The sequence below is a fragment of the Eleutherodactylus coqui genome, chromosome 1 (assembly GCF_035609145.1).
Source record: "Eleutherodactylus coqui strain aEleCoq1 chromosome 1, aEleCoq1.hap1, whole genome shotgun sequence".
NCBI lineage: Eukaryota > Metazoa > Chordata > Amphibia > Anura > Eleutherodactylidae > Eleutherodactylus > Eleutherodactylus coqui.
In genome coordinates, this window is record NC_089837.1 from 368311386 (window position 1) to 368325554 (window position 14169).

Below are 14169 nucleotides of genomic sequence, written 5' to 3' on the forward strand. Positions count from 1 at the left end.
TCCATTGATGGAGAAATCACCACCTCCCATGGTAACCTGTTCCACTCATTGTTCCCCCTCACTGTCAGAAAGTTTTTATTTTTACCTTCTTGGCTACATAAAAAAACTGCCTCAATAGCCACTAAGTATCACTAATGAAGAGAGAAATGCGTTTATATAATACAACAGTAAATAAGATTGAAGTATATATACTATACTACCGTATTTCTATTTATTTATGAAGCTGTATATTAACCTTCCAGGTAACTGAAGCTGATAATAAACAGACCTCAATTTCTAAACTAGAATGCAGATAACTAAGTGGTCATGTCAAAAATAGAATGCATTTAAGTGTTGGCTTAACTGATAACGTCCGTAGACTACACACCACCAAGGAATTTATTATTGACCTAAAGTAATACTTGTTCCTTATGATTAACTTGTGCTGTCAGTTTTGTTTATCATGACTTTCTTTGAACAAGCTTCATATATTTACTAGGAGAAAGTTTCTATGTCTGTTGTAGTAGCAAGAGTATTCTATTCTCCAGAAATGACATAAGTACTAAAATAATTAGCATTAAAAATTAATATTTATGTGTTAATCATGGGGTTGGGCTATTGCAAATGCAGTTAATAGGAAACTTTTGGACTGCTCATTATTATTTATGTTATGCTGTCTAAAACCTTATGCTTCGATAAATGGATTTATGTACATTACGGTTATGGAACAGATACAAGTCTAACAGGTACAACCACTTAATGACTCATGAAATTTAGGCCCTAATGACCGAGCAATTTTACAGTTGTTTTCATCGTCACATTTCAAGAAACATAAAATCTTGATTTTTCTGTTGACATGGTCATATAGGGGCTTGTTTTTTGCATTTAAAGAGCCATGTTTTTAATTTCCCATCGATGAAGCTGTATTAGGGTGGCTTCACACGAGCGTGTTTTTGTGCGTGCATACGCACGCACAAAAACATGCTTGTATTTGCAACATTGCATTCCCTATGGTGTGTGCACATGTTCCTTTTGGCAGGTGCGTGCCTGCAAAGATAGGACATGGGTGCAACATTGGGAATGCACGCATTGTTTTCAAAGGAGCCGCGGCTGCTGCTCCATTGAAAACAATCGTCTGCCGGCACCCCTGCATTCTTTATATGTAAAGCCCTTATATGTAAAGCCCTTCCCTGAAAAAGAAACATTTTAGTGTAAAAAAAAAACAAAACTTACTTCTCCGCCGGCGCCGTGACCCCAGCAGGGATAAAGAACACATCTGCCGCATGCGGCACATGTTTCCTTCATCCCCGATAGTTAAAAGAATTCCCTGCTGCTACATGCAAATGCAGCAGAGGAATTCTTCAATTCTCTACCGCAACTGTTACACATGTCAGCTGCAGTAGAGGATTCTGCTGCTAATTGATTTCAGGGAAGGGCTTTAAATATAAGCCCTTCCCTGAAAACCAAGTAAAAGTTCTGTAAAAATACAAAAAAAAAAAAACATACTCACCTCCCTTTGGCTGCCAAGCTCAGCTGCATCTTCTCCTGGCTGTCACCGGGTTTCTAGTTTTGAGCTAACAGCAGCCGGGGATTTAAAATCCCCACCTGCTGATAGCTCAGCAAAGCAGTGCAGAGCCGGGGACAGCACGAGGAGTCGCGGCTGAGCCCCAGCAGCTGAGGGGCTTTCAGGGAAGGGTTTTAAAGATAAGCCCTTCCCTGAAAATCCAATAAAAATAGTGTAAAAAAAAATACTCACCTGCCTTCAGCTGCCACTGTTCCCAGCTCTGTAGTTCTGAGATATCAGCAGCCGGGGATTTAAAATCCCCGCCTGCTGGTAGCTCTGATTGTGATTGGCTGAAGCGCTTAGCCAATCACAATCAGAGCCACCAGCAGGTGGGGATTTTAGATCCCCGGCTGCTGATAGCTCAGAACTACAGAGACGGGGACAGCTGCAGAAGTTGCGGCTGAGCCCCAGCAGCTGAAGGCAGGTGAGTATGCTTTTATTTATTTTTTTACACCATTTTAAATGGATTCTCAGAAAAGGGAAAAAACGCCCGTGTGACCGAGGCCTTAGAGTATGTTTTTTTGAGGTTGAGTTATGGTTTTCATTGATACCATACTTGGGAACATATGCGATCACTTTTATTCCATTTCTTTTGAGACAGGATTCACGAATAGCTCAAGTCTTGCATTGTTTTTAGGCTTTTTTTTTTACCATGCTCACCATGCAGTATAAACAGGATATTAATTTAAGGGCTCATCTACACAAGCGTGTTAGCGCAGCTAACTTACAAGTGCAAAAAAAGCATGACTATTAGAACCAATGAATTCCCATGAAAACGTTCAGACAAAAAAATTTTAGGTGCGCAAAAAAAATTGCACTTAAAGTAATAGGATATGCGTGACTGAATTACCGCCTAAGTTATGGATCTTGAGATATGCAAGATTACCAATTTCCGTCACATTTTTAACATATTTTTTTCATAATGTTCACCGTGCAGGTTAAATAATTTTCTAACTTTATGTGGGTCGCTATGAATTGGGTGATACCAATTTTGTGGATTTTTTTATTTTATTTTTAAATTATTTTTAGGGTAAAGGTAGTGCTTTGAGGTTTAAATTTTAAAATATATTTTAAATATTTTTATTCACTTCCTTTTTATCTCACTGCTCCGGGCTCTTCCCGCCTCCTCCCCCTGCAGAGAGAGACGCCTTATATTGCCCGGCGTGAATACCCGGCCGATATCTGTTCGTCTGAATAAGCCCTAAATGACATGAACTCCGTTTGCTTTGATTGTAATAAAATATATGGCAATATTCATTAGTTCAGCTTCTTATTTGCTATAGTCACATAATCTATGGCATCTTCAGACTTAAACACCCAGGAAGGGCGCTAGCTAGTGCCCATCCTGGCTATTAGTGCAGGAGCCCAGCTGACTTCATACAGCTGTGTTCCTGCTATACCTTGCACTGGATAGCTGTGTTTTACAAAGCAGTACTGCATAAAGGCATATAGGGCAGAAGAAAGCTCACAAATAACTGCTGTATAATGGCATAATGATAGTCAATAATGAGTTAAGTAGACTTAAACTGAAATAATACATAGTCATTATAGTTGAAAGATCTAGCAAAATACCTGGATTCAACTAAAAGTAAATAAAATATTTAAAGTATCTTGTTATGAATAATAATAATCCAAAAAATGGTACTAAGTTGTGTATTTTTAACTGCATTTATATCATTTTGGTGCTAGTACTAAAATAAGAATATTTAAAGGGGTATTTCCATCTCAGGGATCTTATTTTAATGTGTTTGAATTCACAAAACAATGGACCCACACATTAGAGGTTTATTTTCAAAATGCTCCATTCTCCAGATATTGCAGCTATTCCTCTGTCATAGTTGTTTACTGCTTGTTGCCAGGGAGATTACGTCCTCTGTGGAAAGAAATAGCAGAGCACAACGGAAGCTGGTGGCCGTGCCAAAAGGTAGTGCGCATGAGCTCCTATGATCCTCTCCATCAGATTTAGATAAAATGAAAACAAAGGTTTGGTACTGTTTTAGCCAGTAGAGCAAAATGTGATTGTTCCCAGCAAGAGAAACCAAGTAATCTTGTAGATAAGATACCTTTTAATGGCTAACAAAATACATGATGTTACAGCGAGCTTTCGAACCAACGCAGGGTTCTTCTTCAGGCTTAAATGGATTGGATCTGCCTCTTCAGCCTGAAGAAAAACCCTGCGTTGGTTCGGAAACTCGCTGTAACATCATGTATTTTTGTTAGCCATTAAAAGGTATCATATCTACAAGATTACGTGGTTTCTCTTGCTGGGAACAATCACATTTAGATAAAAGAAGTGCCCAAGAACTCACCTCCTCTGCTTGTTTGTTATTTCTTTCCCTGGTCTGTTTCCCTGGCAACAAGCAGTAAACAACCAGAGGACAGAGGAATCAATATCTGCAATATCTGTAGAACGGAACATTTTGGGAATAAACATCTTATGGGCGAACGATTTGCGCGATAATTGTGGCATGTGAAAGCATGCAGTTAAAGATCAATCAATAATAAATGGCTGATTGATCCTTCAAGCAGACAATAAAGTCATTGTTGTTCTACCACTGCATTGTTCAGTTCATCTATGAGTGACTGCCTGTTTACTGTGAATGGAGGCAGGCTGGAATGATCCCCAGGCTTTCTCTTTTTGCTGTTATACAAAGGTGCGATCTGCTGGCTAAAGCCAGTGAGGCTCCGACAGCGGAGTGGCTGGCAATAGATGGTAAGAATACCCTATCGGAAGTCTTCTGACATTGGAGCTGTACAAGCTTCAATCAGAATGTAGGAAGTCATCAGACAGTGGATTCAAAAGGGTTAAGGCTTATAAACAAATTAACTTTTCTTTTGGATAAAACTTGCCTGTACTACTAGTGTAGCTCTGTGCTTCTTGCTGTACATTGTAGGTTTAAAACCAACAGTAATTAATGTCCCCGCAGTTCCAAGGGGAAGCAGCTCTCCAGATAGAGGTGAAACAGAGAACTCAGGATCACTCTCTTGTATAAAGTATGCAGTGAATGGCTCTGGGTACCTAGGAAAAACAAGAAATTTTTTTTTTTACTTTACAGCAAATTAACATTTACAAGGTGATCAAAATGCTACCTATTAAATTGAAGATCAAGTACAATCACATCGTGCAGGCATAATTTCAGCAATACATAATAGTACGTCTCAGAAGCATTTCTTTCTCTACTGTGCAGATTAACAAGATAGAAATGTCAGTAGCAAACTGCAGTTCAATCCGTCACTATGGTTTGCCCTCAAATGCCATTACACCTATGTCACGCAGTTTTGTGTGCCCTGGGAAATAAGGAAAGGTCATACACCTTAAGCAGTCAGTGTCACGAAGAGTGATAGAAGTGGTTTACTCTTGTTATATATGTGTTGGACAATTTATTACACTTTTGATTTTTAACCAATTCATCAAAATCTTTCACATTTCACTTCAAATGATGTGCTAATATATTACACACCCAATGTCTAGTATTAGATATTTACATGTTGTACAACACTCATAGAATCAAATATAGAGTTTACAGGGTTGCCACTCCTTCGTAATTTTATAGATAGTCCACAAAAACTGTGGGGTGTATTTACTTAGATCAGCATTTTTTATGCTGGTCTAACTAAACTACACACAACGTCAGTGGGACAAATGTATTAAGTGGAGCAAGCCTCTTAATACATTTGTCATATATAGTGCACCGCTGTGTACCAGCTACACACTCTGTTATTTCAGCATTTTTTGCCACTATGTTCACATAATTGTGGCAAACAATTGCAGTGATGTGTCAAAAATGTGGGCTATTTTGAATAAGTAACTGCAAAAAAAGTCGAAAATAGCTCATTTACATATATCCTTATTCCAGAGCCTGTGGAATATCTCAAAACTACAGTAAATGCCGCGTTGCAATTATCCCGAGTTTGGAATATATATATAATTTTTTTTATAAGTAGGTCAGAGCAATGTCACTGCTTGACTAGAATTCCTGATTTATAGAGAGGCGTTACTTATGTCCTTTATCACTAACTTTAGATTTAGAAATGAGTCTGTATAAATGGTCTGTCTATGACTTAGCTAAGTTGTGTAGAAATAACAGAAAAGGAGGTTGGCGACTCTGTAGCTGGGGTAATATCTTTACCCTAGCTTGAGAAAAATACTGCACTGAGTGACGTAAGATAGGTTGAGTGACATTGTAGCATTAACAGATTCCAAAGATGGACTAATTATACAGTTCATTGCTGGTTAAACATTGGAAAATGTAATATAATAAAAGCAAATCAGAAATCAACAAAGAATATAATTTTAGTGCTATGTGGTTTGCCGCACATAAATGAAATGTTGGGTTTCAATATCTTGCCTTCCACCGGACATTCTACTGCTATGGTACCTAGTAGGTTGAAGAACCACAGTACTGAACCTTAACTATATGCTTGGAGCAACAATCCTACCCCCTATAAGGATTTCCACCACAGGTCTAATACTGTATAATAATGTGTTGATAATTAATCTGTTTCACTATCATGGGCTAACAAGAGGGTATTTGTGGCAGTGAATGCACATCACAAAGCTCCAATTTTGATTTAGGGTGAAAGGAAAGTGGTGGAGCTACTCCGTAAGTGGATAAATAAAGTTTGTTGATGAATAAAAATGTGTTTGATAGGCTGTCAAGACTCTTCAGTCCTTCAGAACACCACCCATTCCTACTAATACATGTAGGGACAAATGACACTGCAAAAAAGGACCTTGCAACTATCTGCAGGGACGTTGAAGACCTCGGAAAGAAGGTACTAGGAGCACAGGTGGGCTTCTCATCCATTCTCCCAGTGAATGTCCATGGAATAAGAAGATGGAACAGGATTCTAGAGGTGAACAACTGGCTACGTCGATGGTGCCGTCAGCAAAGATTTGGATTCCTAGACCATGGAGTGAATCACCTATATGATGGACTGCTTGCTAGAGATGGGTTGCACCTTGCAAAAATAGGTAAGCATATATTTGGTGGGGACCTTGATTCACTCATTAGGAGAGCTTTAAACTAGAACAATATGGGAAGGGAAGTGAAAGGTCAGGTATACAGCTAATTAAAAAATTTGAAAACCTTGCTATTAGAAGTGGAAAGAAAGAACAAAGACAAAAGATTCAGAAGGCAAGTAGAGGAGCAAGAGACACCGATCACAAATGAAAATGTTTTTACACAAATGCACAGAGCATGGGAAACAAGCAAGGAGAATTGGAGCTCCTAACACAGGAAGAGAAATATGATGTTATATGCATCATGGAAACTTGGTGTAATGATGCACATGATTAGAATACAAGGCTTGAAAGATACAGCTTATTCAGAAGAAACAGACCTAAAAAAGGGGGAGGAGTTATTGCATTGTATGTTAGGAAAACATTAATCTCCACAGAGATTCAAGCCTCAGAGCATGGTAGTTCTGTAAAAACTGTTTGGGTAAGAATACAAGGAGAGAACAATAGAAAGAACACCATTGTAGGCATTTACTATAGGCCACCTGGACAAGCAGAAGATATGGATGAACTCTTTCTACATCAGATGGCCAAACTCTCAAAAAAGCATGACATAGTGATTGTGGGAGATTTTAACTATCCAGCCATTTGTTGGGAATCTCTCTCAGGTAAAGGTAATGGATCCAACAAATTCTTATCTGCTCTTGCTGACAACTTTATTTTCCAAAAGGTCGAAGAGAAAACAAGGGAATCTGCTATCTTGGACCTAATTCTTACCAACAGGGAGGAAATGGTTGAGGAAGTAACGGTGGCTGGGACCTTAGCAGCCAGTGATCATACTATCCTTGAATTTTGGATAAAAAGGGGAGGAAGACCTGAGAAAACTCAGACCTCAAGGTTGGATTTCAGAAAGGCAGATTTTAATGAACTCAGAAAGAGGGTAGGAAGAATCCAATGGCTGGATGTTCTTAAGGACAGAAATGTCCAAGAAGGTTGGGAAATATTGCGAAATGAGATTCTCAAAGCACAATTGTTAACAATCCCTAATAGAAGGAAAAATGGGAAGCATTTAAAGAAACCAGGATGGATGAACTCAGAACTTGCAGACAAGAAACAAAGAAAAACATGTTTATCAAATGAAACTCTGCAGAAACTCTAGGGAAAGTGTCAGAAAAGCTAGAGCTGATAATGAATTGAGGCATGCAACAGAGGCCAAAAGCAATAAAAAAGGATTTTGGGGGTATGTCAAAAGCAATAGAAAAGTCAAAGATGGTATTGGATGCTTAGAAGATGAAAATGGTGAAATGGTTAAAGGGGTTGTCCCGCAGCAGCAAGTGGGTCTATACACTTCTGTATGGCCATATTAATGCACTTTGTAATGTACATTGTGCATTAATTATGAGCCATACAGAAGTTATAAAAAGTTTTTCACTTACCTGCTCCGTTGCTGGCGTCCTCGTCTCCATGGAGCCCGCCTAATTTTCGCCGTCTAAAATGGTCTAATGGCCAAATTAGACGCGCTTGCGCAGTCCGGGTCTTCTGCTTTCTTCAATGGGGCTCCGTGTAGCTCCGTGTAGCTCCGCCCCGTCACGTGCCGATTCCAGCCAATCAGGAGGCTGGAATCGGCAATGGACCTCACAGAAGAGCTGCGGTCCACGGAGGAAGAGGATCCCGGCGGCCATCTTCAGCCGGTAAGTATAGAAGTCACCGGAGCGCGGGGATTAAGGTAAGCGCTGAGCGTTTTTTTTTTTAAGTCCCTGCATCGGGGTTGTCTCGCGCCGAACGGGGGGGGGGGGGGGGGTTGAAAAAAAAACAACCCGTTTCGGCGCGGGACAACCCCTTTAAGAATGATGTTGAGAAGGCCGAACTTTGAAATTCCTATTTTGTATCTGTTTTTTCTCAGAAAGTAGATGGAACATCAAGTGATCTTCCCTGTGCTATTGGGGGAATAAAAGAATGCAGGCTATGTGGAAGCAGAGAGATGATGAGGGAACACTTAACTAACTTAAATGAATTCAAGTCTCAAGGTCCAGATGAATTACATCCTAGGATACTAAAGGAAGCAGCGGAGGTAATTGCTGAGCCACTCGCCATAATCTTTGAAAATTCCTGGAGAACAAGAGAAGTCCCAGAAGACTGGAAAAGGGCAAATGTTGTCCCTATCTTCAAAAAAGGGAAGAAGGTGAATTCAGGAAACTACAGGCCTGTGAGCCTGACTTCTATACCGGGAAAGATCTTTGAATAAATTAATAAACAGCACGTATACAAGTACTTGGATGAAAAGGGAGTAATTAACCAGAGCCAGCATGGGTTTGTAACAAATAATTCATGCCAGACTAATCTAATTTCCTTCTATGACAGTATCACTGACTGGGCTGATCAGGGAAATGCGGTGGATATAGTTTATCTTGACCTTAGTAAAGCATTTGACAAAAGTATCTCATACTATACTTATTGAAAAAATGACTAGAGATGAGCGAACGTACTCGTCCGAGCTTGATACTCGTTCGAGTATTAGCGTGTTCGAGATGCTCGTTACTAGAGGCGAGCACCACGCGATGTTCGAGTTACTTTCACTTTTATCTCTGAGACGGTAGCGCGCTTTTCTGGCCAATAGAAAGACAGGGAAGGCATTACAACTTCCCCCTGCGACGTTCAAGCCCTATACCACCCCCCTGCAATGAGTGGCTGGCGAGATCAGGTGTCACCCGAGTATATAAATCGGCCCCTCCCGCTGCTCGCTACAGATGCATTCTGACAGAGATCAGGGAAAGTGTTGCTGATGCCGGAGCTGCTATAGGGAGAGTGTTAGGATTGATTTTAGGCTTCAAGAACCCCAACGGTCCTTCTTAGGGCCACATCTGACCGTGTGCAGTACTGTTGAAGCTGCTTTTTGCAGTGTTGCAAATTTTTCTTTTTTTTTGTATATCGGCCGTGCAGAGCATTGCGTCCAGAGCATTGCGTCCTGCAGTCATTTTACATAGTCCACGGCCAGTAGTGGTGGTGAGGCAGGGACAGTGAAAGACATATCCAGTCTATATAGGCAGTGGGCTTTTCCAAAAAAATTTGGGAAAAAAAATCTATTTGGGCTGCCTGTGACCGTCCTGACTGTACTGCGTCTCTGCTGGGGGTAGTTGTCCTAATTCATACGCAGCCAGCTAAGTGTTACAGCAGGCTTGCGCAAAATTCTTTCCTGGCTCTGCGTTGCCTCTTACATCACCACTGTCATCCTGTCCAGAGTGAAACAGTCTGCAGTAATTTTACATAGTCCACGGCCAGTAGTGGTGGTGAGGCAGGGACAGTGAAAGACATATCCAGTCTATATAGGCAGTGGGCTTTTCCAAAAAAATTTGGGGAAAAAAATCTATTTGGACTGCCTGTGACCGTCCTGACTGTACTGCGTCTCTGCTGGGGGTAGTTGTCCTAATTCATACGCAGCCAGCTAAGTGTTACAGCAGGCTTGCGCAAAATTCTTTCCTGCCTCTGCTGTGCGTTCCGTAAGCGAAGTCAGCCTCCAACCACAGGCCAATAAGCGGCACATTTAATTACAGCGTTCTGTTTCTGCACTACTGGTAATACACCATGCTGAGGGGTAGGGGTAGGCCTAGAGGACGTGGACGCGGGCGAGGACGCGGAGGCCCAAGTCAGGGTGTGGGCACAGGCCGAGCTCCTGATCCAGATGTATCGCAGCCGACTGCTGCGGGATTAGGAGAGAGGCATGTTTCTGGCCTCCCCACATTCATCTCACAATTAATGGGTCCACGCGGTAGACCTTTATTAGAAAATGAGCAGTGTGAGCAGGTCCTGTCGTGGATGGCAGAAAGTGCATCCAGCAATCTATCGACCACCCAGAGTTCTGCGCCGTCCACTGCTGCAACTCTGAATCCTCTGGCTGCTGCTCCTCCTTCCTCCCAGCCTCCTCACTCCATTACAATGACACATTCTGAGGAGCAGGCAGACTCCCAGGAACTGTTCCCGGGCCCCTGCCCAGAATGGGCAGCAAGGGTTCCGAATCCTCTCCCACTGGAGGAGTTTGTCGTGACCGATGCCCAACCTTTGGAAAGTTCCCGGGGTCCGGGGGATGAGGCTGGGGACTTCCGGCAACTGTCTCAAGAGCTTTCAGTGGGTGAGGAGGACGATGACGATGAGACACAGTTGTCTATCACTCAGGTAGTAGTAATTGGAGTAAGTCCGAGGGAGGAGCGCACAGAGGATTCTGAGGAAGAGCAGCAGGACGATGAGGTGACTGACCCCACCTGGTTTGCTACGCCTACTGAGGACAGGTCTTCAGAGGGGGAGGCAAGTGCAGCAGCAGGGCAGGTTGGAAGAGGCAGTGCGGTGGCCAGGGTTAGAGGCAGGGCCAGACCGAATAATCCACCAACTGTTTCCCAAAGCGCCCCCTCGCGCCATGTCACCCTGCAGAGGCTGAGGTGCTCAAAGGTCTGGTAGTTTTTCACTGAGAGTGCAGACGACCGACGAACAGTGGTGTGCAACCTTTGTCGTGCCAAGGTCAGCCGGGGAGCCACCACCACCAGCCTCACCACCACCAGCATGCGCTGATATATGATGGCCAAGCACCCTACAAGGTGGGACGAAGGCCGTTCACCGCCTCCGGTTTGCACCGCTGCCTCTCCCCCTGTGCCCCAACCTGCCACTGAGATCCAACCCCCTCTCAGGACACAGGCACTACCGTCTCCTGGCCTGCACCCACACCCTCACCTCAGCTGTCCTCGGCCCCATCCACCAATGTCTCTCAGCGCACCGTCCAGCCGTCGCTAGCGCAAGTGTTGGAGCGCAAGCGCAAGTACGCCGCCACGCACCCGCACGCTCAAGCGTTAAACGTGCACATAGCCAAATTTATCAGCCTGGAGATGCTGCCGTATAGGGTTGTGGAAACGGAGTCCTTCAAAAGTATGATGGCGGCGGCGGCCCCGCACTACTCAGTTCCCAGTCGCCACTACTTTTCCCAATGTGCCGTCCCAGCCCTGCACGACCACGTCTCCCGCAACATTGTACGCGCCCTGACCAACGCGGTAACTACCAAGGTCCACTTAGCAACGGACACGTGGACAAGCACAGGCGGGCAGGGCCACTATATCTCCCTGACGGCACATTGGGTGAATTTAGTGGAGGCTGGGACAGAGTCAGAGCCTGGGACCGCTCACGTCCTACCCACCCCCAGAATTGCGGGCCCCAGCTCGGTGGTGGTATCTGCGGCGGTGTATGCTTCCTCCACTAAACCACCCTCCTCCTCCTCCTACGCAACCTCTGTCTCACAATCAAGATGTGTCAGCAGCAGCACGTCGCCAGCAGTCGGTGTCGCGCGGCACGGCAGCACAGCGGAAACAGAGCCGGGGGAAGACAGTATGTCGCTGGATAGTCAGAGCACCCTCCTGTCTATATCTCAGCGCGGTGAGGAGGAGGAGGAGGAGGAGGAGGAAGATGAGGAGGAGGGGGAAGACACAGCTTGGCCCACTGGTGAGGGTAGACATGCTGCTGGCCTGTCATCCTTTCAGCGTGTATGGCCTGAGGAGGAGGAGGAGGATCCTGAAAGTGATCTTCCTAGTGAGGACAGCCATGTGTTGCGTACAGGTACCCTGGCACACATGGCTGACTTCATGTTAGGATGCCTTTCTCGTGACCCTCGCGTTACACGCATTCTGGCCACTACGGATTACTGGGTGTACACACTGCTCGACCCACGGTATAAGGAGAACCTTTCCACTCTCATACCCGAAGAGGAAAGGGGTTCGAGAGTGTTGCTATACCACAGGACCCTGGCGGACAAACTGATGGTAAAATTCCCATACGACAGCGGTAGTGGCCGAAGGCGCAGTTCCGAGGGCCAGGTAGCAGGGGAGGCGCGGAGATCAGGCAGGATGTACAGCACAGGCAGGCCAACACTCTTTAAGGCCCTTGACAGCTTTATGGCTCCCCAGCAAGACTGTGTCACCGCTCCCCAGTCACGGCTGAGTCGGCGGGAGCACTGTAAAAGGATGGTGAGGGAGTACGTAGCCGATCGCACGACCGTCCTCCGTGACGCCTCTGCCCCCTACAACTACTGGGTGTCGAAGCTGGACACGTGGCCTGAACTCGCGCTGTATGCCCTGGAGGTGCTTGCTTGTCCTGCGGCTAGCGTCTTGTCAGAGAGGGTGTTTAGTGCGGCTGGGGGAATCATCACAGATAAGCGTACCCGCCTGTCAACCGACAGTGCCGACAGGCTAACACTCATCAAGATGAACAAAGCCTGGATTTCCCCAGACTTCTCTTCTCCACCAGCGGACAGCAGCGATACCTAAGCAATACGTAGGCTGCACCCGCGGATGGAAGCATCGTTCTGTATCCCCATCAAAAACGGGGACCTTTTCGCTTCATCAATCTGTGTATAATATTCCTCCTCCTCCTCCTGCTCCTCCTCCTGAAACCTCACATAATCACGCCGAACGGGCAATTTTTCTTAGGCCCACAAGGCTCAGTCATATAATTTTTCAAAACAATTTTTATATGTTTCAATGCTCATTAAAGCGTTGAAACTTTCACCTCCAACAATTTTTATTTTAACTGGGCTGCCTCCTGGCCTAGTTACCAATTAAGCCACATTAACCAAAGCGATTAATGGGTTTCACCTGCCCTCTTGGTTGGGCATAGCCAATTTTTCTGATGTACATTAGTACTGTTGATACAGCAATTTTTGTGGGCCCTCGCCTACAGTGTAATCAAATGAATTTTTAGCCCACCTGCATTACAGCTGACGTTACATCCGCTGTGTTGGGCAATGCAATGGGATATTTTTATGTACCGCCGGTGGGTTCCAGGGAGCCACCCATGCTGTCGGTCCACAGGGAGTTGTAAATGCATCTGTTTCCACTTCTAAAGGACCCCAGTCTGACTGGGGCATGCAGTGTGGGCCGAAGCCCACCTGCATTAAGCACGACATTACTACCTCAGCTGTGTTGGGCAATGCAATGGGATATTTTTATGTACCGCCGGTGGGTTCCAGGGAGCCACCCATGCTGTCGGTCCACAGGGAGTTGTAAATGCATCTGTTTCCACTTCTAAAGAACCCCAGTCTGACTGGGGCATGCAGTGTGGGCCGAAGCCCACCTGCATTAAACATGACATTACTACCTCAGCTGTGATGGGCACTGCAATGGGATATTTTTATGTACCGCCGGTGGCTTCCTGGCACCCACCCATGCTGCCGGTCCACAGGGAGTTGTAAATGCATCTGTTTCCACTTCTAAAGAACCCCAGTCTGACTGGGGCATGCAGTGTGGGCCGAAGCCCACCTGCATTAAGCACGACATTACTACCTCAGCTGTGATGGGCACTGCAATGGGATACATTTATGTACAGCGGGTGGGTTCCAGGGAGCCACCCATGCTGTGGGTGCACACGGAATTCCCACTGCGGAGTTGTACCTGCCTGTGACTATTTATAAAAAACCGCGGTCTGACTGGGGCGTGCAGACACCTTGACAGAATGAATAGTGTGTGGCACATAGGTTCCCCATTGCTATGCCCACGTGTGCAGCTCCAGATGGAGGTGACACAGGATTGGATTTCTCATTGCTTCTGTACAGCATTGTGGGCTATCGCCCCGCCCCTTTTAAAGAGGGTCACTGCCTAGCCGTGCCAACCCTCTGCAGTGTGTGCCTGCTTTTCCT

The 14169-nt window shown here is 44.9% G+C and overlaps 2 protein-coding genes across 2 annotated transcripts in view; one reads left to right on the top strand and one right to left on the bottom strand.

The window, feature by feature from the left end:
* The window catches only part of CFAP47 (cilia and flagella associated protein 47), a 508792-nt gene that overhangs the window by 23466 nt on the left and 471157 nt on the right, over positions 1-14169 (bottom strand). Inside the window, exon 64 of the mRNA XM_066577980.1 lies at positions 4394-4562. Within this exon, the coding sequence (XP_066434077.1) occupies positions 4394-4562 (169 nt within the window). The remainder of the gene's footprint in view (positions 1-4393; positions 4563-14169) is intronic.
* Positions 1-14169, top strand: part of AMELX (amelogenin X-linked) — a 677225-nt gene that overhangs the window by 15613 nt on the left and 647443 nt on the right. The gene's annotated exons all lie outside the window — the stretch shown is intronic.